General features: G+C 45.5%; 1 protein-coding gene across 1 annotated transcript in view; it reads left to right on the forward strand.

Moving 5' to 3' along the window:
- TAF1B (TATA-box binding protein associated factor, RNA polymerase I subunit B) overlaps positions 1-27,389 on the forward strand; it is a 133,080-nt gene that overhangs the window by 75,064 nt on the left and 30,627 nt on the right. Inside the window, exons 13-15 of the mRNA XM_075598345.1 lie at positions 10,321-10,411; positions 12,564-12,634; positions 16,131-16,356. Coding sequence (XP_075454460.1) covers positions 10,321-10,411; positions 12,564-12,634; positions 16,131-16,356 — 388 coding nt within the window. The remainder of the gene's footprint in view (positions 1-10,320; positions 10,412-12,563; positions 12,635-16,130; positions 16,357-27,389) is intronic.

A 27,389-nucleotide genomic window follows, 5' to 3' on the forward strand; every position in this document is an offset into this window, starting at 1 on the left:
CCCTCAAACATTGTGTAACCTTGGCCGAGATATAATACTCATCTAGTTTTACCATTAGGGTTTCCTTGTACTGTATGTATTCCAACAATTTTCTGACATAGTATGTGCACTTCTTTTGCATAAATTTTTAATCCGAAGGTGTTGCTAAATATTGATGCACATACAAAAAGCCCATGTAACCTATCTAAAGGCTTGTAAAGCAACACAAAGGAAGCAGTTTAATATTAATACCTAACAAGCATGTTTTTTTATCATTTAGGTTAAGCCAATCACAAATTTCTATTTAGCACTTCTGGAAGGTTGCAACAGAAAGCAATTGCTTTGCTATTTTCAGGGTCAAATTAGCAACTGTGTGTACTAAGGCAAGTTTGGAGCAGAGAAAGTGTGTTTTGAAGCATTGCTCTAGTATTTTTTTTAACGGTTAAATCAAATGCAAAACGGTTTCTTGCATCTGGTGCTGAATGTAAGAAGCCCGACACTTACACCTCTTTTTAACCTGGTAGAGGTCGTGAAGCAGAATGACCAGTAGAAAAAGTGATGTACAGAGGGGCGCAGTTTGACACCTATTATTACAATCTGTCATGTAGCTCCTACTGTACTTTTAACAGTCCCCAAGTGGCACGCGGTGGAAGAATTGGAGCACAGTTCTTACTGCATTGACGCATTGAGCCAATTTTTCACTGATATTGCCTTGGGACAAAGTGTAACGCTGTTATTCCTTAAGGATAGACGAAATGCATTTAAAAAAATAAAAAAATAAAAATTTGAGTACATAGTTTGTAGCTTTAATTTCTTAGTACCAGTAAAGTCTGTGGCCCCCCAGGCACTGTGACCATACCATGCCTGTGTAACGATTGCATGGTCGCAAGCAACACCCTGACCATAAGGAGAACACTGTAGTAATCTAATTATTGCTATGTTTTGAACCAGCAACAACCATGAATGCAACAAATGTAGATGCAAGCATACAGACCGTGAAACTAGAAATACATCATATAAAATGAATCAAAATACAACCTTTTAATGCAAAAAAAAAAAAAAAATCCAATTTTTCTCCAGATGTAGCCAATAAAAAAATCCTGAAAGAAATTACCCTCAATAGGGAAGTTGGCTGGGGCTCAAATAGGTGGGATACACTAAAAAAGAAAGCAATTCATCGTTGAAAATCCAGAATCCTTTCAATCTTATACTATATTAGTGAAAGCACTGTATGTTTGCCTGCCTGCCTGGATGTCCGTGTCCCTAGCGGCAATCTCATTGGTCCCTTGGGCCGCCCGCCCCCGCACACCTCTCATTGGCCTCACACACTCACACCACCCCCTTGGTCCGCCCCCCACACCTCTCATTGGCCTGAGGCGGAGTGAAGGGCCAAAGGGGACACACACACACACACACACACACACACACACACACACACTTACACACACTTACATACATTAGCAGCACATCTCCCGCTCTCTACCCCACCGGTCCCGCACATCTCCGCCTCTTCCTGTTTCCCGCGCTTTCACCCCCCCCCCCCTCCACGTGGGAGCTGCCGGACGGGTGAGGGAGCTGCCGGACGGGTGAGGGAGCTGCCGGACGGGTGAGGGAGCGGCCTTCACCCCCCTTCACCTCCCCTCACTCACTTCCCCTCCACCCCCCCCCCCCCCGGCGCCGCTACAGTCAGCGGGGGAGCGGAGTGATCACCTCCCCTCACTCACTTCCCCTCCACCCCCCCGGCGCCGCTACACTCAGCGGGGGAGCGGAGTGATCACCTCCCCTCACTCACTTCCCCTCCACCCCCCCCGGCGCCGCTACACTCAGCGGGGGAGCGGAGTGATCACCTCCCCTCACTCACTTCCCCTCCACCCCCCCCCCCCCGGCGCCGCTACACTCAGCGGGGGAGCGGAGTGATCACCTCCCCTCACTCACTTCCCCTCCACCCCCCCCCCCCCGGCGCCAGCCCCCCCCCCGGCGCCAGCCCCCCCCCCCGGCGCCGCTACACTCAGCGGGGGAGCGGCCACAACACGCTGCCTCCCGCCTCAGATCCACGTGGGAGCTGCCGGACGGGTGAGTGAGCGGCCTTCACCTCCCCTCACCCACCCATCACTACACTTCCCCTCCCTTCCACATCCCCTCCACCTCCCCTCCACTTCACCCCCCCCTTCACCTCCACCTCCCCTCCACCCCCCCCTTAACCTCCCCTCCACCACCCCCCTTAACCTCCCCTCTACCCCCCCTTCACCTCCCCTTCACCCCCACCTTCACCCCCCTTCACCTTCCCTTCACTCCCCCTTACAACCTCCCACCACCTCCCCACCTTCCCACCACCTCCCCCCCCTTTCCACCGCCCCCCCCCTTCCCACCTTCCCACCACCTCCCCCCCCTTCCCACCTTCCCACCTCCCCCCCCTTCCCACCACCTCCCCCCCTTCCCACCACCTCCCCCCTCCCCACCACCTCCCCCCTGCTCCCCCCTTCCCACCACCTCCCCCCTCTTCCCCCCCTTCCCACCACCTCCCCCCTCTTCCCACCACCTCCCCCCTTCCCCTCCTCCATCTCCCCCTTCCCCTCCTCCATCTCCCCCTTCCCCTCCTCCACCTCCCCCCTCCTTCCCCTCCTCCATCTCCCCCCTTCCATTCCTCCACCTCCCCCCTTCCCCTTCTCCACCTCCCCACTTCCCCTCCTCCACCTCCCCACTTCCCCTCCTCACCTCCCCCCTTACCCTCCTCACCTCCCCACTTCCCCTCCTCCACCTCCCCCCTTTCCCCATCCCCCCCTCCACCCCTCTTTCCCCCCTTCCCCCCTCTTTTCCCCCACCTTTCCCCCCCCCCACCTTTACCCCCTTTCCCCCTTCACCCCTCCGCCCCTTCACCCTTACCTCCCCCTTCCCCCCCCTTCCCACCACCTACCCCCCTTCCCACCACCTCCCCCCCTTTCCACCGCCCCCCCCTTCCCACCTTCCCACCCCCTTCCCACCACCTCCCCCCCCTTCCCACCACCTCCCCCCCTTCCCACCACCTCCCCCCCCTTCCCACCACCTCCCCCCTTCCCACCACCTCCCCCCTTCCCACCACTTCCCACCACCTCCCCCCTTCCCCTCCTCCATCTCCCCCCTTCCCCTCCTCCATCTCCCCCGTTCCCCTCCTCCACCTCCCCCCTCCTCCACCTCCCCCCTTCCCCTCCTCCACCTCCCCCCTTCCCCTCCTCCCCCCTTCCCCTCCTCCACCTCCCCCCTTCCCCTCCTCACCTCCCCCCTTACCCTCCTCACCTCCCCCCTTACCCTCCTCACCTCCCCCCTTACCCTTCTCCCCTCCTCCACCTCCCCCCTTTCCCCATCCCCCCTCTCCCTTCTTCCCCTCCTTCCCCCCTCCACCCCTCTTTCCCCCCTTTCCCTCCTCCCCCACCTTTCCCCCCTTTTCCCCTCCCCCACCTTTTCCCCCTTCACCCCTCCCCCCCTTCACCCTTTCCCCCACCTCCCCCCTTCACCCTTTCCCCCACCTCCCCCCTTCCCCATCTCCCCCACCTCCCCCCTTCCCCATCTCCCCCACCTCCCTCTTCCCCCTTCCTCTCCTCCACCTCCCCCTTCCCTTCCTCCCTTCACACCCCCTTCACCTCCTGTCACCACCCCCCAATTCGCCTCCTGTCACCCCCCTCCTGTCACCCCCCCCCTCCCTTCACCTCCTGTCACCCCCCCCCCCCATCTCCCGTCACCCCCCCCTCCCTTCACCTCCCGGCAACCCCCTCCACCTCCCTTCACCTCTCCCCCTTCACCTCCCCTCACCCCTCCTTCACCTCCCCTCCGCCCCCCCCTTCACCTCCCCTCCGCCCCCCCTTCACCTCCCCTCACCATCCCCCACCACCCATCCTCACCTCCCCTCCGACCTCCCCTCCGCCCCCCTTCACCTCCCCTCACCACCCCCCACCACCCCTCCGACCTCACCTCCCCTCCTTCAACGCCTTTCGTCCGCCCTCCCGCCTCTGCCTTTCGCCCACCCGCACTTCTGCCTTTCACCCGCCCACCGCTCACATCCCCGCGCCACACACCCGCCGCACGCACTAAACAGACCTGCCACACTCGACACACACCCGCCGCCTCTCACCCACCCCACACACTCGACACACACCTGCCGCCTCCTGCCCCTACGCAACAATATCACTGACCAGCTGTCACCTGCACTCGCCACACACCCGCCGCCTCACACCCTAGCAGGACCCTGACCCACAGCCAGCACTCACTACCCACGCGCCACCCGTACTGAACACACACCCGCCGCCTCACACCCTAGCAGGACCCCGACCCACAGCCAGCACTCACTACCCACGCGCCACCCGTACTGAACACCCACCCGCCGCCTCACACACGCTCACACCCTAGCAGGACACACGCCTCACATTTTCACATCACTTATGTCACCAAAATATACATTGTACTGTGGTGTGGTTACAATAAACCATTTTTATACAACATCGTATTACATTTTATTCCATCTTTCTTTTCAATATTATTATCCAACCTTTACAACAAATACTCACCTATTGTTCCACCATTTATAAATAATACTACCTATTACGCATTTACATCCCGGGCAACGCCGGGTCTCTCAGCTAGTAATCCAATAAGAAACAGAGGCTGAGGAAAACCCTTATGCAAGATTTCACTGAATAAGTGTACTCTTGGAGGAATTACCATTGAACTGCGGTCAAATGACTATATATATATATATATATATATATATATATATATATATATATATATATATATATATATATATACACCAAAGGTGTGATGTCTATGTGTTTGTATATATATATACAGACATACCCCGCATTAACGTACGCAATGGGACCGGAGCATGTATGTAAAGCGAAAATGTACTTAAAGTGAAGCACTACCTTTTTTCCACTTATCGATGCATGTACTATACTGCAATCTTCATATACGTGCATAACTGATGTAAATAAGGCATTTGTAACCGGCTCTATAGTCTCCCCGCTTGCGCACAGCTTCGGTACAGGTAGGGAGACGGTATTGCAGTTCAAGACGTGCTGACAGGCGCATGCGCGAGCTGGCGTTTGCCTATTGGGCGCTATGTCCTTACTTGCGAGTGTACTTAAAGTGAGTGTCCTTAAACCGGGGTATGCCTGTATATATATATATATATATATATATATATATATATATATATATATATATTCAAACACATGTTTCTTTGGTACAGAATATAAGTCCAGCAATAATTGGAGTAATACTCACTGTTGATTGAATAAAGGTTCTTTGTCACTCCCTAGTGAGTAGCACAACCATAGGAGTTTTCTTAACTTCAGTTTGCAAGGTCATTCTTCACTTGCAGGGTAAAATATCCTTGAAGTTGGAATCCTCTGGAAGCCTCTGTGTGCAAAAACGTTTAGGGGAGATACTAATGGAAAAAACAAGACATAAAAAACGCTGCACCACAAAATTCAAAAGAGCAAAAGGGAGAGAATAAAAACAATTTAATGTGCCAAAAAAGACGATTACACTGACCTGTTTCTCCAACAATTGGCTTTATCAATCATTTATCGGTTTAGGCCACCGCTAAGTGTCCCAAACAGTTGCATACATTTGTATTCATGCAACCGTCTCTCTTTCGGTGTTCTAAGATTACCTTTGAGTATGGCCACCTTCAGATAGTTCATCTTATGGCCAGTGTCAGAGAAATGTTCGCCGACAGGACTGTCTCTTGTTCCGCGTGTGATGCTGTGGCGATGCAGATTCATTCTCTTGTTTAGCCCATGTCCTGTCTCACCAATTTCATGCACATGATGAGGTACACCATATTGCTGGAGGAACAGGTGAACCCTCCTCTGATTTTGTACTCCAGATTCCTGTGTGGTGTTTGTATTGTGCCCGCTGTGTGGAGCATTGTGCAGGTTTTGCATCTTATGTCCTGGCATGGTCTTGTCCCGCATTCAGTTGTACTGTTGAATACTTTACTCCTCACCATCATTTTCTTGACATTATGAGGTTGTCTGTATGATAATAAGAGTGTTACAGGGAAGACCTGTTGCAGTCTTGTATCTTCCTGGAGAATGGGTTGTAGTTCCCTGGCGATCTTGCGTAGGGCTCTAGGTGTGGGTTATATGTGACCACCAAAGGTACCCTGTCGCTTGTTTCTTTCTGTCTGTATTCAAGGAGATCACTTCTTGGTATTCTGGTGGCTTTGTGGATTTGCTGGTCTACAATTCTGTGGTTATGTCCACGGTTTATGAAATCCAATCTCAAGGCTGAGGACGTCTGTTTTAATACTAACCAGAGGGGATCCTGTGATTGACATGTTCGGAGTATATGGAGGATTTACTAACAGTTTAAGACGTCCAGTGAGGATTAAAATATCAAGCAGGGTTCCTGATCCCAGTGTGGAAAAAGGCATTCATTTGTCTGAATAACTGTGAGTGCATATCTTACCATTTTAAAGGTTCAAATCAGTCAGTGCATACTACTCTATGTTCTTTCCCTCTTCTCTTTTGTTTTATAAGCGATGGGTGGTACACACCATGCAGGGAATAGATCTGTTTAATGAGATTTTGAAAGATATATTGGTATAGTTTCACTCAAAATGAAAGATACTTGCGGGGGGGCTGGAAATCAATGGAGAAATTCCATAGAAGTGAAGCAAAAAGAGTGGCACTCTAAAATAGTGGTCACGTGGTGAGTATTCATCCATGAATAAATACTCACCGCTTAACCACTACTTTAGTGTGCTACACTTTTTATTTTTGCTTCATTCGAATGTGATTTTGAAACAGTTTGTATGTTTTGCTGGTATTTTCATCCCTCTAATTTTTTTTTTTATTATTTGCAATTGCGACATTGAAATTGATGGCAGATAAAGGGCATTTTGCCATTATGGTCTGCCTATTATTACAATATTCTAGCCTGGGCGAGAATCAACGGTCCTTTTTCTGCTGCATTCTAGACCCGTACGGCTCCTTGGTTTCTGTCCCAAGCTATTTTTCATTCATCAACTGGATGGGCCCTTACATTTCCTTTGGAAGGCTGTTCCATGATCTCTGAGTGACACCTACTACAGTATATTCCTACTACTTTTTCAGTAAAAAAGGAACTACTAGCTGCTCGTCTACTCATGCAAATGTCCCAGCTGTCGGAGAATCTTTATAATGTTTGTTTTTTTTCTAAGTACCTATATGAGCAGGATGCATTTGACCTCCCATTTTGCATACTGATCTCTAGAGCAGTTTGGTTGTTTTCTGAAACCACTTGTTAACAAATTGGTTAAAATTCCGTAACCTCTCCTCTAAAAAGTTAACTACCACGGTGTAGTTTGTCAGAAACGGCGTGATTATTAATTTATTGTAGGAGCAGCCTAATGATTAGACTGAGAGATGCAAACATTTTACCCCAATGCTCCAAACCAGGTGCAATTTGCCCTTTTTTTCATTAAGATTTTGCTTTTTACAGTTTTGCAAGCAGTTTGCCCAGTATTTGCTAAACTTGATTTCTAAGCTTGAAATATTTTTGCGTGAGGGAGCCATTGCTTGAACATGGATTCACTGGTGAAATTTGCCAATTTCACTACATTTCAGTAACATTTTCAGAACTTATCCGGTTGGATGACGTTTTCAGTAAATTTACATTGGTTTATACTGTATTTGCAATAAAGTTATTTTAATGATTTTATTCTTCCTATGGTATACATATTAGCTTAACTCGCTGTCTGAAAGCCTCATGGTAATTTATTCTCTCTGATGGGACATATTTACTAAGCCAAAGGGTGCATTCTGGACCATTCCCTTGAACTGCTTAGTAAATATGTATTTTAATTTATTATTATAGCTTTCAGGTTTTACTTCACTTTCAGAGTTTACTTTCCGTGATCCCATATAAAATGTGTGTACTGTGTGTATATTGTGTTTGTGTATGTGTGTCTGCAAGGGGCCAAGGTTTATGTATGAGGTGTAAAGTATCAGCCACAGAGCTACTCATATGCTTCGTTAAGGAGGTGTGTTTTAAGATGGGTCTTAAAGATGGATAGAGAATGGGCTAGTCGGATATTGAAGGGAAAGGCATTTCAGAGGTGCGGGGCAGTCGGTGAGAAAGGTTTAATGCGGGAGAGGACTTTAGACACAAAAGGGGTGGAGAGAAGACATCCTTGAGCAGAACGTAAGAGCCGTGATGGCGTTTAGCGAGAAATTAGGACTGAGATGTAAGGAGGAGCAGAAGAGTGTAAAGCTTTAAAAGTGAGGAGAAGAATTGTGTTTGATCCGGGATTTGATAGGAAGCCAGAAGAAGGATTTCAGCAGGGATGATGCTGAGACATATTTAGGAAATAGTAGAGTGATTCTGGCAGCAGCGTTTAGGATAGATTGAAGGGGAGAAAGGTGAGAGGAAGGAAAGCCAGACAGCAGGAGGTTACAGTAGTCGAGACGAGAGAGAATCAGCGCCTGAGTCAGAGTTTTAGCAGTCAAGCAATAGAGGAAAGGACGTGTCTTTGTTATATTGCGGAGGAAATAACAATGGGTTTTTGAATGTGAGAGAGAAGTCGAGTGTGACCCTTAGACAGCGTACTTGTGCTACTGGGTGTATGATAGTGCTTCCAACAGTAATATAGAAGGAGGTAGTAGGGCCAGATTTGAGATGAAATATGAGGAGCTCCATTTGTAATGTAAAATTTAAGTCGGCGGAGGGCCATCCAGGATGATAGTGGAGAGACAATCAGAAACTTTGGTCTGTACAGCAGGTGTAAGGTCAGGGGTAGAAAAGTACATTTGTGTCTCATCAGCATAGAGGTGATATTTGAAACAAGAGCTGTAATAAGGTCACCTAGAGAGAGTGAGTAAAGTGAAAAGAGAAGAGGTCCTTGGATAGAGCCCTGGGGTACACCCACAGAGAGATCGACGGAGGAGGTTGCGTTGGCAAAAGAGACACTGAAAGTATGATGGGAGAGGTAAGAGGAGATCCAGGATAGAGCTTTGTTACGGATACCAAGAGTATGAAGAATGTGAAGGAGAAGAGGGTGGTCCACAGTATCAAATGCTGCAGAGAGGTAAAGTAATATGAGCAGAGTGAATTGACCTTTGTCTCTGGCAGCATGTAGGTCATTCGTTATTTTAGTGAGGGCTGTTTCAGTGGAGTGTGTGTGTGTGTGTGTGTGTGTGTGTGTGTGTGTGTATTAGTCGCCAACAAAAAAAATAGAATTAGAAAATATCAGATGAGACAAAGCAGTTACTGAGGAAACGAGCATAAATTAACCAATTCCAAGACGCAATAACGAAAATGTAAGCAAGACAATCCGCGAGCGCATAACTGAAGATGTCATAAAATGTACCTGCAATACAGTGAAGACGATTATCAAAAATAAAAGTTAAGACTTATGATTGGGAAGAAGCAAATCATGGCACTCAAACAAGTCCATGGATCAATAATAAAAGACTGCACGGATCATAAACAGAGTTTAGTACTTCTAAAAGAAATTTCACAAGAACACTGATAACACTACATAGTCAAGCAGGGAGAGAGAGAGCGTGAAGAAACCTCGAATAATGCACATCCTTCCAGAAGAAGTGGCAAAGGCAATCAAATCCATGAAGAATTGGGGAGGCTCCTGGGTGAAGATGGAATTACAAATGAAATCTTGAAAGAAGATGGGGAAGAAGTAGAGAAAATCCTTGCAAAACTTTTACATGCTGCTTAAAAAACTGGAAAATTCCAGAACAATGGAGCAATACCATAGTTATCCTCATCCTTACGAAAGGAGATTTATTTTATTTATAAAATGTTTTACCAGGAAGTAATACATTGAGAGCTACCTCTCTTTTCAAGTGTGTCCTGGGCATAGAGTTATGATAACACATAGTTAAATTAAGTGAGCATGGTTATACATAATATACAAGTCATTGCATGCACAGTACCAGATAATATTTGTTATAGACGTATGTAACAGTTACAGACCAGATTAAAATGTGAGACTGAGATTTAAAAAAAAGACCTCACGAACTACATACCAATCAGTCTATTTCCAATCCTTGGCAAGATTCCTATGAATATACCCGGTAAGGGACTGCACCAGACCCTGCAATTTGCACAGCCCAGAGAACAAGCTGGATTTCCCAGTGGATGGAATACAATAGACCACATCTAAGTTGTAGAAGTGAATTTCCAAAAGTAATGAATATGATCTCTCACACGCTGATTGAGCCACCTGTGCTGAAGCAGGAATATCCTTAAAACCTGACCTGTTGGTGGTGCTCGAGGACTGGAGTTGCCCACCCCATTCCTGCTGTATAGTGTGTACTGTATGTAATATTTGTTAATATTATTTTGTTTATTTTTCCCCAGAGAACACATGGTTTGATTTCGAAAAGTGGTACAAAACCATGAAGCTGTGCATTGATGAGGCTCAGCAGAAGATGGATGAGGAACATGCCAGGTACTCTCTGAGCGCAAGCTGTGTTGCCTTTGCCCATTGTCTGTCTGTCTTCCTGCTGAAGCATGTTTTAATACAACAGCAAATTAAAGGCTGTTTGAAGCATCAATTCTTCCCTCCACCATCCCATTGTTCATATTGAACCTTTTACAGAATTGCCAACGGGGGGTCCTACGGCGCTGTACTCTGTAATTGTATCTTTTTTACCTCGGCTATTGCCCCCTCATATCTCTAATCTCACTAATTGCCCTTCAGATCTATTTTCTCTCAGTACTTGCCTCTCATTGCTATTTTACCTTGCTAATTGCCCCTCGTATCTATTTTATCGCTGTAATTGCCCCTCTTTACTATTTTACCTCATTAATTGCCCCTAATTACTATTTTACCTCATGGCAGAGAAAAGGGTAATTATTGTTTCACAAGTCTCTCTCGGGGCACCAAAATCCGATATGACACCTTCAAAATTGCTCCTGACCTGGCGGCAACGACTCTCGGAGATGTGACTGTTCCCTCTCTAAGTCATGCCACACTGCTCAACCTCTGACCCGCAACAACCTCTCTCCTTGCGAGCTTTGTCACTCCCCTGCATTACCATAGTAGAAGGAACAGGGAAGCACTATCTCCCCCACACACCCCGTTTCATCCATTTTGTCCCCCATCCCTTCATTACTCGGCCCCCCTCATCCCTCCATGTCTCAGCCTCCCTCCTTCCTCTATCTCTTAGCACCCACCTCGCTCCGTCTCTCAGCCCCCCCCGTCTCTCAGCCCCCCCTCCGTCTCTCAGCCCCCCCCCTCCGTCTCTCAGCCCCCCCTCCGTCTCTCAGCCCCCCCCGTCTCTCAGCCCCCCCTCCGTCTCTCAGCCCCCTCCTCCATCTCTCAGCCCCCCCCCTGTTTCAGCCCCCTTTCCTCCCTCTGTCTCTCAGCACCCGTCCTCATTCATCTTTCAGCCCCCAACAGCACCCGTCCTCATTCATCTTTCAGCCCCCCACAGCACCCGTCCTCATTCATCTTCCAGCCCCCCCCTCCCCCCTCCGTCTCTCCGCACCCCTCCTCATTCATTGCTCAGTCCACCTTCTACCAAGCTAAAAGCTCTTACCCGTGGAACTGGAGCAGGCACTGGAAATTGTAATTGACTTCCAGGTCAGACCGCTGGGGCAAGCTCTGACCACCAGAGCTCTCTGCTGCAGGCGCCATTCCCCTCCATTGGCCATTCTGCCGCCAATTGGCCTCCTCCGAAAAATATGGGACAATTCAGTGTCCCTACATGAGATCTAGGATAAAGGGCCAATCCCGTATATATATATTGGGAGCATGGCGACCCTATGTTATGTTGTTACCATCAGACAGAGTTATGGCTATAGCATTTTGTTGTAATTTTCATGTTCCTTTTATGATTATGATGTTTTTCATCATGATATATTTTTGTTATGTTTGAATATATGTGATAGATTTTCACTGAAGTGCTGAGATTTCGTCATAGATTTTTTACACTTATATAAATTTGCTTTTACGTAACGATATACTGTATAAGGCATTTTGTGCTTCTTTTGCCAACAAAGGGGAAATAAAAGTTATCAAAGCTATTATACAGTGCTTCATTTTAAGCAGTAAAATAGGGTTGCTCTTTAATTCTGACTACTATTTAAAACACGTTTGTTCTATTTAAAGCTGCAGTTCAGTCAATATCCTGCATGTGTGTTTTTTTTTAATAAATCAGTTCTGTAGTAAGAAAAAATACTTTAGGATTTTCTGTTTTTAAAAAAACAACTTTGAAAGACCAATTTTCTTGTATTCTATTTTAACAACCATTTACTTAGGCACTGCCCCTTCATGTCCTGTCACAAGCCCTCGCACACCCCTTTGTCAGCCCTGCCCTCCCTCTTGCACATGTCAGTGCAGGAGTGCTCATGAATATTCATGAGCTTCCACTGAGTGACAGAAGCAGAGGAAAAACATATCCCTTCTCTAAAGATTTTGCCAAATTTCGCCGATCAATACATGGAAAACGAATTGACTGCAGCTATACAGTTCTTTAGGTAATTAGAGATTGTCCACATGAAACTATTGAATTAAAAAAATAAATTTAAAAAAAAAAGACTGAACTGCAGCTTTAAATAGGCCATGATAATTAATCTGCATTTTTTTCTGAAATTAGGTACATGTGGAACAGTGAAAAAGCAATGTATTATTCAGAGAAGGTCAAAGCTGTGGCTGTTAAAAAGAAACGTGAGTAGTTGATGCAGAAACGTTGGTCTGTTGCAAACACGGTTACCAGAGATGTACGGATCTGTCCCTGTTCACTTTGTGAAACGCTCTGTGAATTTTTAAAGAAATGTGCGCACATTTCTTTTATTTTGTTATGTGCGTATTGAGAATATGCTGGTGTCAAGGGGCTTTTTAACCCATGCACTGCCCTAATGACATTTCTAAACATAGTTACATAGTAGATGAGGTGGAAAAAAGACTTCCGTCCATCAAGTTCAACCTATGCTAAATTTAGACAACAGATACTTTATCCTATATCTATACTTACTTATTGATCCAGAGGAAGGCAAGCAAAAAACCCCATTAAGGGGAAAAATTCATTCCTTCCTGACTCCAAGAATTGGCAATCGGATTAATCCCTGGATCAACATCCTTCCCATGTTTACTTATTTGGTATATCCCTGTATACCTTTCCCATCTAAAAAGATGTCCAACCTTTTTTTTAACAAATCTATTGTATCTGCCATCACAGTCTCCATGGGTAAGGTCTGGCACCTGCATGGTCCTTATTACCTGTCCTCATTGGCTCCCGGCCCTGCAGCTGCTGGGGAGGCTTTAATTCTACCTCTTTTAGGCTGCATCGGCTCGTCTGCACTTCGTGCTGATCAGCAGAAATAAATCGGATCGCTTAAAGAGGCGGTCCTTGCTATAAACTACCTAGGGTGCTGATCAATTTGTTCTCCCGTGATAAATTAGTAGAGATCCTGCTTTCCCGGGTTCACGTAATGGCTGCTTTTCAGTTTCAAATCAACCCTTCAGGCAGTGTAACTCGGCAGCTACAATGTATTCTTATATTACTACGGTAACATTATCTATTGTTACAGTTTGCAGCTCAAACTGCTGGGAACATTTGCAACAAATTATCACAAGCAGGAAAGTCTTAAGAAGATCCTGCACTGCTTGGGAGGTGGGCTAAAGCCTGCTATAGAAATGAAAGGATGCTCAGTATATTAAAACTCATAAAAAAATTGCATTAAGAGTTGAATTTAAAAACAGATTTATTTTTTTTAAACGTAGTAAATTGCTTGGATTGCACCTTTTTTAAAGTGATTTGAATTTTTTTTAATGTAAATTTTAAAAATACAAATGCATTTACACATACAATCCCTGCTTCCCACCTTCAACTTCAGTCTCTGCTCTGTGGCTTGGGGGGAATACGACCTCATTAGTGGCCAGGGGGGAGGAGAGACTCGCCACTGCTATATTAAAACCCTTACTATGCCCCTCCCCAGTTCCCTACATTTTGGTATGGTGAGGTGGGCATCGTTGGTGTCTGGTGGGGAGCAGATCCTTATGGCAGGCGTCTGCACTTCTCAATGTGGAGTCTCTGGTGCTGGCGCTGAGCTCCGCTATGTTTCCAGTGATGAGTCATCCAAACTTTGGATAGCTAGCTATATTACATACTACATTGGCAAGTTTGAAAAAGGATTCCTTGAATTTTGCATACTAATTCAATTGTTGAAGTTGCATGATAAAATATGCACATGGAACCTACACCCATCTAAAAAAAAAATCCACCCTGTGACGTGCTGCATGGTTTTGTCGGGTACACCACAACACAGAAATTACAGTTTAAACTTTTTATTGCAAAAAATATGAAAAAGAAATACCCCTTGGGTAACAACAACACTTGGCAGTTAAAAGGTGATTCCTGCGTGGAAAGACAAATGATCCATTTATTTATAAAATATTTTACCAGGAAGTAATACATTGAGAGTTACCTCTCGTTTTCAAGTATGTCCTGGGCATAGAGTTAAGACAAATAATACATGGTTACAAATACAGTTACATAAATGAACAGGGTATGCATTACTGTATATACTGTACAAAACATTGCATGCACAGTTGAAGAAAATATATATTATAGACTTATGTAACAGTTACAGACCAGATAAAAATGTGAGAAAGGCTTAGTTTTGAAAGAACTTAAACTGGTGGTGGATGTAAGAGTCTCCGGTAGATTTTTCCAGTTTTGTGGTGCACGGTAAGAGAAGGAGGGGCGGCCGGATACTTTGTTGAGCCTTGGGACCATGAACAGTCTTTTGGAGTCTGATCTCAGATAAGTGCTGCATGTGGTAGGGGTGAGGAGCTTGTTCAGATAGATGGGTAGCTTGCCCAGAAAGTATTTGAAGGCAAGATCTCTCTGCGTACTTTCAGAAGATAGATTGGGGGGTAGTTCTTATGCTGTGGGGGGGGGGTCTTGCAGAGGATGTCAAAATCAGAAGTTGGTATAATTTTGGTTTCCACGAAGGGTTTCGGTTAGTAATTTTTTGGGGGGGAAACTATTTAACCGTCTATGAATTTCTTGTGCGTACCTTTAGAATATATATAGTTTAATGGGAGTATTTTTAGGCTAGACGGTAGGTCTGCTCTCTAATAATGGCGAACACCATTTGCATTCAGTCCTGAAAAATTCAGGGAAGAGCCTCGCGCAGTCTTACTAATGTGGAGCCTGTACTAGCCAAAATCGTATGTTGACCTATAAATATCTGGTATCGGAGTACTCTGGGACACAGGACAATGCATGTAGTATTAATTTCCTGTATTACAATTAGTTTATATGTGAAATGGAAATGCTAAATCTAAAGTTGATGTAAATGCATGGGAATAACACGAAGAGCACTGTTTTCAAATTCTTGGCTAAATATTTTTGTGAGGAAAGATATATAAACCATGTCAAAATTGCTGGGGGTGTGTACTTTTACTGCATCTTGGACACCATGGGCTCAGATGAAGAACTTATTTTCAACATGTCCTAAATTCTTCACGCACCTTTAGTGGTACAGTATGATCTCCATTTACTCAATTCTCCTCCAACCTCCAACTTTGCCAAGACTAGCTCCATGAGTATGTGGAAGGAGAAACTGAATGAAGTGTTTGAGAAATAAGACACGCATGATATTTGGGATAGTATAAAAAAAAGTCCAAATCCGCTGCCACCTGCAATCATTCTTATCAGATTATTTTCAGTTGGTACGTTACCCCATTATGTCACCATGGCCATCAATGATGCCTCCCCTCTTTGCTGGAAGGGATGTGGAGTCCACATGCGGTGGCTGTGTTCTTTTGGGCCCAATTTTGCAACCGTATAAAGTTGCTCTATTCCTTTTTACAGTTAATGCCAAAATCCCAGGGTCTTTATCCACGATTCTCTTATCGTCTTCGCACACTGCTGGGATTTCATAGCTTTGTATACATACATACCAGTGTTTTTTTAATCTAAAAAAATAAAACTATTAATTTGTACCTGTATGTTACAAATGAATAGAGCAGTGTGTGTGCACTGTCAATTGAATCTCTTTGTTTTTAGCATGCTGGAAAGTTTTCACACTTCTATTGAATAACGTCCAGTATACACCGATAACCGTATTTTTGTTTTGCATAGATGACAGTTATCTGCAATTATCAGCACACTTTTTTTTTTAATGAATGATGCCTTTTGTTTGTGTCCACACAGAAATGGCAGTTAACCTGCAGAGGCAGTTTAGCAAGCTGGCTGGAGCTGTACCTAAAGCTGGGAAGCAAGGCCCGTCAAGCTTCTTGTTTAACTGGGAAGAGCAAAACACAGGCAGGATTTGTTTTCATGGACACAGCCTGGAGGGAATTATGCAACAAGAAAGCAAATTACTCTCAGCCCTAAACACAGAATACTGGTTAAGCTCACTGAAGAAATGTAGAGACAGGTAAGCGTTTCAGTAGATTAACTCCATGGTTACTAAAAAGTATGCAACAGTGGAACTCAACACTAAGCAGGAATTATTATTATTGTTATGATTACTATCTGTCTAATATATATATGTATGTATGTATGTATGTATGTATATGTATATATATATATATATATATATATATATATATATATATATATATATATATATATATATATGTATATATGCAGTGTTCGACAAACCTATACATTTGCTCGCCCCGGGCGAGTGGGTTTAACCCCCGGGCGAGTAAATATTGGCCCAAGCAGCACACGTTTGGTACTAGGTGGCGAGTAGATTTTTTTGTGTGGCGAGTAGATTTTTTGGTGATTTGTCAACCACTGTATATATGTGTATATATATATATATATATATATATATATATATATATATATATATATATATATATATATATATGTTTAAGCAATTGTGTCCTGTATATCTGTATGTATCTGGTGTACTCTCATCAGTGACAATATAATGCACGTAGCCTGGTGGCAGATATGGAGAGTTAGCTATAACGTTTAGAAAGAAAGCAGAGGAAGCAAGAAAGAGTGTGTCAGTTGACATGTGAGGAGAAGGCAAGAATGCCAGAGGAGAGAATTAATTACATCATAAGGTATTAAATGAAAGATGCGGTGGATGAAGGAGGTGGTGGGGAGAGAGGGAGAAAGGAGATGGGGGGAAAGAGAGAGAAATGTTGGGGGGATGGAGAGCGAGAAAAGTGGGAGGAGGAGAAGGTGCGGAAAAATAAGTCAAGTCTTCATTGACAGCTTTTATTCCTGTATGTTAACAACATGCTCACATATTCTGCAGCACAATACATTGTGGGTGTGAAGCCAACAACAATAAAATTACAACATTGATGTATACTAGGTTGGAATGGTCCTGCTCTATGAAGCTTACAATATAAAACGAAGAGGAGTGTTAACATAAGTTACAGCGAGAGAGAAAGAGGTTGATGCGCTGACAAATGGGGAATGTGTTTTTCTTGGTGAGAAATAATAGGTGTCATGGTAAAGGCAGAAGGAAGAACAGTGAAAATGTTTGTTGAACCCGCTTCCTTGAAGTGAGTTTCCAGAGCAGCCTTAAATGTGTAAAGGTTGAGGGGGAGAGTGCGATGTTCCAGGGAAGAGAGTATGTTTTGTATCTGAAACCAGAGAAGTGCCTTCGCTCTTACAAACGTGTGTGTTGGTATGATTGTCCTGTGATGTCATCACCATCTTTCCCCGTGCAATGTCTTGCCTGAGATGGTCTATAAAGTAGGGCATGGAGGTGCCCTGAGTCAGGCTACTCCACGCCTACCACAGCTGCTGTCCTGTCAGCAGCTTCTTGTCTCGTCTTTCTTGCTTCATCAGCGTTTATTTAAACAGACACGCGTCACTGAGAATGATGGTCTAATAATCTCGTTGTCTTTATGATGGGAGGATTAGACCGGGAACATAAATGCAGCAATATTTAATGTGACCTACACAAAGTGAACTTCAATTCTGAATCACTTGAGGGCTGCAGCAATTCAGCTACCATGATATTTTGTATTATACAAGTACTTCGTATAGATGTTTCTTGTTCAATGGATTAATGTTCAGTATATTTGGGGTGTATTTATCAACGCCTCTTAGCTTCAAAGCTGATACATCGCTGCAGTTTTTTTAATTCAAATTTTCCCCAAATGGCCAAATTCTCATTCCTTTTAACAGGATTCCTTGATAAATCTGCTACTGTTTGGGTTTTTTGCTCTTATTTTGCCCTAGGTTTGCAGCTGGGAGACACTCATAAATAAATAGATACCATTTTATCTTACTAGAAATAACCTTTAGAGATGATTGAGTGTGAGGTGGGGAAATTCTGCCCTTTTCTCCACTCTTTCAAAAACATTTTTTTTTAAAGTGTATATGGAGATCGTTATATTAATGCTGAGTGCCACCTATATAAGTTCTACATTCCTCTTCCTTACAGAACAAGGTACAGTAGTAATGTACCCAATGTGTGCAGAGGATCAGTAGAGACAGAGTAAAACTCTCTGCCCCAGAACAACTAACAAACATATTTATCGTCACAATACCAGCTATTCTGGTGATGTCTAATGACTACTTAAGGCGCAGACCTACTGAGTTGACAGTTCTGATTCTGCACATCCAGTAAGCATTGTTTTGAGAGATTTGTTCTCCAAGTATAAAGTTAAATCTTTAGTATGCAGTCATAATATTGGTTTGTATTAAAGCTGTTCATTTTCAGGGAGGAGAAGGCCTGACGTTTGGGTGTTACTATTTGTATGTTGCTTGACGAATGTTGTGGACCGTGATTCCCTGTTATTTGATATACTTTTATGAATCATATTAATGTATCATTTACCAATGTACGTTGCACTATACAAAGCAAACTGAATGTCTTCATAGAAGCAAATATATATAAATATCCCTCGCACAGTGATATCACATTAATATAGGAATATAATCGGTAGACTGCAATCTTAGGGTGGAATTTCTTAATAATTAGTACTAAATTGCACAGGACTTCCACATGGATTTGTTCATGGTCAGTCTGTAGTGTTTTTATTATAAATATTAAATGCTCTTGATTTTGAGCGAACAGATCTGATTAAACTGAAATTTGGTCACAATCCAATTCACTTGTAGAGGGCCGCAGAAAATATATTGCGTAGGGTTCCATCCATCTATACCAAATAAAGCACAGGCAGATATAGAACACTGTGCTTGTAGTGTTCAGAGCAGTTTCCCAACCGGGGTTCCGCAGCCCTGCCCTGGGGTTCCGTGAGAGGATAAAAAAGGTTCAGCGGGATCTCCCCGACCTCCCAGAGCAGGGGGAAAGCACGGCAGTTGCTAGGGACCAGGCAGTTTTTTCCATCCTGATTGCTGCTGCTGGGTTATGCAGCCAATCGGGGGGTGGTGTCGGGAGGCTGGGGGGTGTGGCAAAGTGCAGGAGGAAGCAACTGCATGGGCAGGAGAGAGGTGTGTATGTACTGTGTTGTGTCCTGTTTTGTGTGTGTGTGTGTGTGTGTGTGTGTGTGTGTGTGTGTGTGTGTGTGTGTGTGTGTGTGTGTGTGTGTGTGTGTGTGTGTGTGTGTGTGTGTGTGTGTGTGTGTGTCTCCTGTGACTTTCTGTCTAGGGTGACCAGATTTTTAAACGTAAAAACCGGGACACAATAAAAGAAATTTATAAAACCAATTACATCACTTAAACATAAATATTATAATGATATTTTTATAATAGCGTCCCCATTTATACTGTATTATTGAGTCTCTCTCTCCCCTTCCCCCCAGTCTATCTCTCCCTCTCTTTCCCCCAATCTATCCCCTCCTCCAATCTCTTTCTCTCGCTCCCCCTTCCCCCAGTCTTTCTTTCCACCCCTTCCCCAGTCTCGGTCTCTCCCCCCTTCCATGTCTCTTTCTCTCCCCCCCTTTCCCCAGTCTCTCTTCCCCCTCCTCCCCCAAGTCTCTCTTTCTCTTCCCCCGTCCCCCCAGTCTCTCATACCTCCTTATCCCAGTCTCTCTGCCCTCCTCATCTCAGTCTCTCTGCCCTCCTCATCTCAGTCTTTCTCTATTCCCCTCCCCAGTCTCTATAATTCCCTCCCCCTGTATCTCCCCCTCCCTCAGTCTTTATCTGTCCCCCTCCCCCCAGTCTCTCTCCCACTCCCCCCAGTCTCTGTCCCCCTCATCCCAGTCTTTGTCCCCCTCCCCCTAGTCTTTGTCCCCCTCCCCCCCCAGTCTTTGTCCCCCTCCCCCCCAGTCTTTGTCCCCCTCCCCCAAGTCTTTGTCCCCTTCCCCCCAGTCTTTGGCCCCGTCCCCCCCAGTCTTTGTTCCCCTCCCCCCAGTCTTTGTCCCCCTCCGCCCAGTCTTTGTCCCCCTCCCCCCAGTCTTTGTCCCCCTCCCCCCTGTCTCTGTCCCCCTCCCCCCTGTCTCTCTGTCCCCCTCCCCCCTGTCTCTCTGTCCCCCTCCCCCCGAGTCTCTCTGTCCCCCTCCCCCCGAGTCTCTCTGTCCCCCTCCCCTCCAGTCTCTGTCCCCCTCCCCCAGTTTCTCTGTAACCCTCCCCCAGTCTCTCTGTCACCCTCCCCCAGTCTCTCTGTCCCCCTCCCCCCAGTTTCTCTGACCCCCTTCCACCAGTCTCTCTCTCCCCCTTCCCCCAGTCTCTCTCTCCCCTTCCCCCAGTCTTTGTCTCCCCCTTCCCCCAGTCTCTGTCTCCCCCTTCCCCCAGTCTCTCTCTCCCCCTTCCTCCAGTCTTTTTCTCTCTCCCCCTCCACCTTCTCTCCCCTCTTCTTCAGTCTCTCCCCCTCTTCCCCCAGTCTCTCTCTCCCCCAGTCTCTTTCCCCCCCAGTCTCTTCCCCCCTCCTCCCAGTCTCTTACCCCCTCCTCCAAGTCTCTTCCCCCTCCTCACAGTTTCTCTTCCCCCCTCCTTCCAGTCTCTCTTCCACCCCCTCCTCCCAGTCTCTCTTCCACCCCCCTCCTCCCAGTCTCTCTTCCACCCCCCTCCTCCCAGTCTCTCTTCCACCCCCCTACTCCCAGTCTCTCTTCCACCCCCCCTAATCCCAGTCTCTCTTCCACCATCCTCCTCCCAGTCTCTCTTCCACCCCCTACTCCCAGTCTCTCTTCCCCCATTCCTCCCTGTCTCTCCCCCCCCAGTCTAGCTTCCCCCCCCTCCTCCCAGTCTCTTCCCCCTCCCAGTCTCTCCCCCTCCCCCAGTCTCTCTCTCCCCCTCCCCCCAGTCTCTCTCTTCCCCTCCCCCCAGTCTCTCTCCCCCTCCCCCTCCCCCCCAGTCTCTCTCTCCCCCTCCCCCAGTCTCTCTCTCCCCCTCCCCCAGTCTCTCCTCCTCCCCCAGTCTCTCTCCTCCCCCAGTCTCTCTCCCCCTCCCCCCAGTCTCTCTCCCCCTCCCCCCAGTCTCTCTCCCCCCATGTTTCTGTCTGCCTCCTGTGAGTCTCTCTCTGCCTCCTGTGTGTCTCTCTCTGCCTCCTATGTCTCTCTCTCTCTGCCTCCTGTGTCTCTCTCTCTGCCTCCTGTGTCTCTCTCTGCCTCCTGTGTCTCTCTCTCTCTGCCTCCTGTGTCTCTCTCGCTCTCTGCCTCCTGTGTCTCTCTCGCTCTCTGCCTCCTGTGTCTCTCTCTCTCTGCCTCCTGTGTCTCTCTCTCTCTGCCTCCTGCGACTCTCTCTGCCTCCTGCGACTCTCTCTGCCTCCTGCGACACTCTCTGTCCCCTCTGTCGCCTGTGACTGTCTCCATCCTGTGTCTGACTGCCCTGTTGTAGTTGTGGCTCAGCAACTGAGTACTGTACTGTGATTAGGGGTGCCCCGAGGGGGAAAAAACATTGAAAACCACTGGTTTAGAGGCTAAACCTAATTTACTCATTTCATTCTGTAAAACTGTCTGAACTGATTTTCTGCATTTAATAAGCTTATAGAAAGCATGTGATCCAGTTAGTTTCATTCGTAATGGTGCTATTCAAAGTTATAATTATTACACAGGCATAGCAGTAGATTCAGCTCCCCTTTCATCATAATATTTTGTTGTCACACTTTCAAATTATAAATATTATTAGGCTGTTCTGTAGCTTGGCAGTTTGGGCGACAACCTGGGTCTAAGAAAAGAAAAATCGGACACACAATGTTGTCAACCTGTTCATTATGGATCGCAGAGATATATAGAGCATGTTTTGATTTTTTGGACTGCATATAACTTTGTTTTATAATTTTCCCGATACTTAAAGCCAGTTAAAATCTTAAATTATTATTGGAATTTCTTGGTAACGGTCCTCAAAGTAGTTTTTCCAGATGTTGCCATTCTGAATGGCCAGGTATCTTTTATTCTGTTTTGTATCAAGATGTTTCCTAGTTTACCAAAAAGTATTCTCACCCAATGCGTCTTCAATTCTTTCTAATTTTTTAGCAATGTGGTTGTGTTTTTTCTTTTTTTAGGGTGTGCCTGTAATGCTTCAGGTGTTGGTGGTACCTTATTCGTAGTTCTATATTGTTTGAGTCTCTGTGTTTTTGGTTTGATATTGTTCGTAGGCTTTTTCTAAGGGTGTTGCATTCCTTTCTATTTCGTTGAGATTTCTTACTGCACGGTTTACTCCGTGTTTGTTCTGCTCGTAGTTTGGGTTCTGGAAGCTTTGGAGCAGGTTTCCGACTGCTGGGCTGTTGATTTGTTTCTGTGTATGTCGCGAGGCTCGGCTTTGTCCATTTGTAGGTGGCTTTCAGGCTATGAAGTTGGAGAGGTTTTTTGTGTTGTGCTTAGTTTGTCTGGTCTTTTAATAAAGAGCAGGGTTTGATTGTGGTCTGATAGGGGTGATGCTGGTGTAACTATGAAAGCACTGATGGCTTTTGGGTCTATATCAGTGATTGCGTAATCCACTACACTGCTGCCCAGTACAGAGCTGTATGTGTATCTACCTAAAGAGTCTCCCCTTGTTCGTCCATTGATAATGTACAGTCCCAGACCGCAACACAGGTTCAGGAGCTGTTTACCATTCTTGTTTATTGCGCTGTCGTAGCTTGTTCTTTGGCATGTCACAGAGCTATGACAGCAACTGTAATTTCCAAAGATGTGGTTATTTCCATCTGTAGATATGTAGTCCTGTTCTCTGCCTGTTCTGGCGTTGAGGTCTCCACATATCAGCACTTTGCCCTGGGTCTGAAAGTGGATTGACTCTGTCTGCAGGATCTCGAAGATGTCTGGCTTGTAGTATGGGGAGTCAGAAGGGGGATGTATGTTGCATATAGGTATGTGTCGTATTGATGGGTGAACATAGAGCCTTTTATTTGTAGCCACATGTGGGTATCTCCTCTTTTTATTGCGTTTATTTGACTTTTTAGCTCTGTCGTTGTTTGTAAACTCACAAACAAGGGTTCGTTGGATAATGAGAAGCTTATTAATACATAGTATGATCATACACAAAGGTCAAATAGACTCTCTCTGCCAGGGAGTATCCAAGCATACTTTTATACCTTTTTGGTTCCTTTGTCTAAAATGTGTTACTAGGCAGACTATACTAACCACTCCTTAACTCTTAAACCAATCATCTTACAGCTCATTAAACCTGGTTAGAACTGGCTTAAAACAACTCTGAATAGATACTTGGTACACACTATCACTAGGAATGTGGGCGTTAACTGCAGACACTGTTGTAAATCTACTTAGGAGCGAAACCCCCATCTAATACCAGATACACATTCCTACACACAAAATGAAAACTGAAGACAACAGATTTTACAAAATGGAAACTGAACATCGCTTTCAATCCTTCTTCAGAGCCCAACCCCCCCGCCAGTCCATTTCAATAATATCTTCATTTCAGCAATATTGTTTCGTCAGCTCATCCTTGTACCATATTATGATTCCTCCTGAATGGCGGCCTCGTTTGACACCTTTGTGTTTTTGGGCTGGTACTAGGAGCTGCCTATAACCCATAGGTATGTGAGACATCTCCTCCTGTTAGATCCATGTTTCGTGGAGGATAAAAATGTCTACGTTTGTCAAATTGTTTCTTAAGTCTGGATCTTGTGTAGCCCTGAATATTCCAGCTACTAATTTTAAAAGATCTCATCTTGGATATAGTATATATTATTATCTTATACCTTCCAGTGAGCTTATTTGCATTTTTTTTAGGTTACTTGTCTTTGTTGATACTGTAATTGTGGGTACATTAGTTCTTGGCATTTATGTACTTCTCTTTCTCTGCATATAGTTGTGTATGCATGTTTATGGTAATGATGTTGATAGACTTTTACATACTGCACCGACACACTTTATTCGAGCAAATACCCAGTATGTACCTGGCAGATACCTGGAATGCGCCGCTCCTCACCTCTGACAAGCCCCGTTGCGTTTGCCTTCCCAGCCTGGGTTCATGCCTGGCTGACGGGCGGCTGATCTGTTAAATGATAATGATTAGGATTTAATAGGCTGCAATGCTTCGCGTGTCTACCAGATGGCATAAATTCATGAATTGTAATGCAGTATATATATATATACTGTGCAGTATTGCAGCCAGCGGGAATAAAATGCTTCAATCCCTGCCTGGAAAATAACCCAATGCACTCGGGCAGAAAACAGTCACAAACCTCAATACACCCGGGTATACCCGAATTCGTGGGACTAGCCGAGCTCGAATAAAGTGTGTCGCCAGTGTACTTATATCAGTCTGGTGCACGTGGTAGTGAGCAGTGCCTGGATTTCCTTTAGTTCATTGCTGGCAGTTGGTCTGGTTCTGGAGGTTGTTGGTGTGATGCTGTTCTGTGATCCTGGGTCGTTGTTCCAATACTGCTGTCTGTGTGGGTATCTCTGTGTCTCATGATTTCTATGTAGTCTGGGTCCATGGTGCAGTGTCCTGTAGTGCAGGGAGTATTTGGCTGTTCTCTCCAAGGTGATATCTTTCAAGTTCTTTGCGAAGTAGCGCAAGCCTTGCTGGTTGAGGTGAACGTGGTCATACAGATGTTGGGGTATAATGGCGTCATGCTGAGCCAGGTATATATGGGGGAGAGAGGTGCATCTTTTTGCCAGTTCTGTGTTGATGTTCTGGATGGTACGAGTTGGGATATCTCATCTTGGTAGTAGGGTAGACATAATTATCTTTGTGTTGGGGAATGGTTGTGTTGCTCTCTGCGCTACTCGTGTCAGGATCTCAACAAGATGCCTCTGCTGGGTCAAGAGGTCATTGGTATCTGTGTGGATGATGATGTATCCAGGGTTTCTGAAGTCTGGTTTGTTTAGAATATCCAGGGCTCTCTGTGTTGTGGGGCAGAAGATCATGGTTACGTGTTTGCCTGGGAATAGTCGCTCACTGTTCAGGTATCTTCTATTTGAGTTGATGAGTATTATTATGTCTGTGTTGTTCTGCCTGGTGTCTGTTCTAGTTGTTGTGCTGTGCTCCCTATTGCTCTCAACGTGTGCATTGTTGTGGGTTGTTGTGGGGACAGTGGTGTTTATTGTTGAGCCAGTGGTTGGGGTTGAGTCTGTCTTTGTTCTTGCTGTGTCTACAGTATGTCTGAGCAGAGGGTTTGCTCTGTGCTGTGTGTTACTGACTCCTCTATTTACTTATCAGTAGTTGTGGGCTGGTTGTAACTTTCTTGGGAAGTTTTTGGTAATGGGGATTTTTGTTGGGTTGGTGTTACAATGCGAGTCTCTGGGTTTTTTTTCTTCAAGTTTCCTCTGTTCGTCTCTGATATACTCTCTCTCTCTCTCTCATGCAGTCATCCCTTTCTCATGCAGTCATTCTCTCTCATGCAGTCATTCTCTCTCATGCAGTCATTCTTTCTCATGCAGTCATTCTCTCTCATGCAGTCATTCTTTCTTATGCAGTCACTCTTTCTCATGCAGTCTCTCTCTCTCTCATACAGTCTCTCTCTCTCGTGCAGTCACTCTCTCTCGTGCAGTCACTCTCTCTCTCTCGTGCAGTCACTCTCTCGCTCATGCAGTCTCTCTCTCAAGCAGTCTCTCTCACTCTCTCAAGCAGTCTCTCTCTCTCTCAAGCAGTCTCTCTCTCTCTCTCTCAAGCAGTCTCTCTCTCTCTCTCAAGCAGTCTCTCTCTCATGCAGTCACTCTCTCTCTCTCTCTAAAGCAGTCTCTCTCATGCAGTCTCTCTCTCATGCAGTCACTCTCTCTCTTTCATGCAGTCACTCTTTCTCTCATGCAGTCACTCTTTCTCTCTCTCTCTCATGCAGTCACTCTCTCTCTCATGCAGTCTCTCTCTCTCTTTCTCTCTCTTACAGTCTCTCTCTCTCTCATACAGTTTCTCTCTGTCTCATACAGTCTCTCTCATATAGACACACTTACTCATACAGACACACTTGCGCTCTCTTTCTCTCATACAGACACATACTCTTGCTCTCTTTCTCTCATACAGATGCACACACTCATGCTCTCTTCCTCTCATACAGACGCACACTTGCGCTCTCTTTTTGCTTTCTCTGTCTCCCCCTTTCCACTCTCTGACCACCACCTCCTATCATTCATCACCACTCATTCCCCTCACACCCCTCCTACCTGTCCTACTCGCTACTCTCTATACCTTTGCTCCATTGACCCCTCTACCCTGAACACTAACCTCCCTTCTCTCTCTCCTTCCTCTGAACCTGACAATCTTGTCAACTCTTATAACTCTTATCCTCTCTTCCTCTATATGTTCCTTCATAGCCTCTTACCCAGGGCTTTAACTAAATTCACAAACGCCTGCACTTGCTCCTTTGAATGCCTTTGGAAGAAATCTCTCACACAGGCTGATTGTCTGTACTATATATTTTCCCTCTCTTATTTTAACGAAGGCCAAACAACACTATTTTTTCTCACTCGTCAGCGCTTAAATTCAATTCATGCTGTCTTTTCTCTGTATTTTACTCCCTCCTCTGATCTTCTCCCACCTCCCATCCTTCCTTCACTACTCCTCAAGCCTTTGCCGACTACTTTGAAGGCAAGGTGGATGCTATCCACAAAGAGATTCCTTCTGCGCCCTCCCCTTCCTCTCTGCTTCCACCTAAATCTGCTTCTTTCACTTTTGACTCCTTTTCTCCTGTTACGGAGTTGGAATTTTCTAAGCTGATTTTCTCTCCTCCCTCTACCACATGCCCCTCTCGATCCTATCCCCTCACACCTTATCTGAACTCTAGCTCCTGTCTTAGTCCCCAATTTCACCCATATCATCAATTCCTCCCTGTCCTCTGGCATTTTCCCCTCCTCCTTTAAGCATACAGTGGTCACACCTATTCTCAAAAACACCCTTGACCCTACGTGCCTTATTAACTAGGGCCATGTATCCCTCCTGCCTTTTGCCTCCAAACTGCTAAAACATCTCATGTTCTCCCTTTGATAAAATGTCTTAATTCCCATTCGCTCTTGGGCCCATTACAATCTGGGTTTCGTACAGCTCACTCTACAGAGACTGTGCTCAATAAAGTAGCCAATGATCTACATGAATCCAAATCCCAGGGTCATTTTTCTCTACTAATCCTGCTTGACCTCTCTGCTGCCTTTGATACTGTCAATCACCCTCTTCTCCTTCATATTCTAA

Source organism: Ascaphus truei, chromosome 4, assembly GCF_040206685.1.
Source record: "Ascaphus truei isolate aAscTru1 chromosome 4, aAscTru1.hap1, whole genome shotgun sequence".
NCBI lineage: Eukaryota > Metazoa > Chordata > Amphibia > Anura > Ascaphidae > Ascaphus > Ascaphus truei.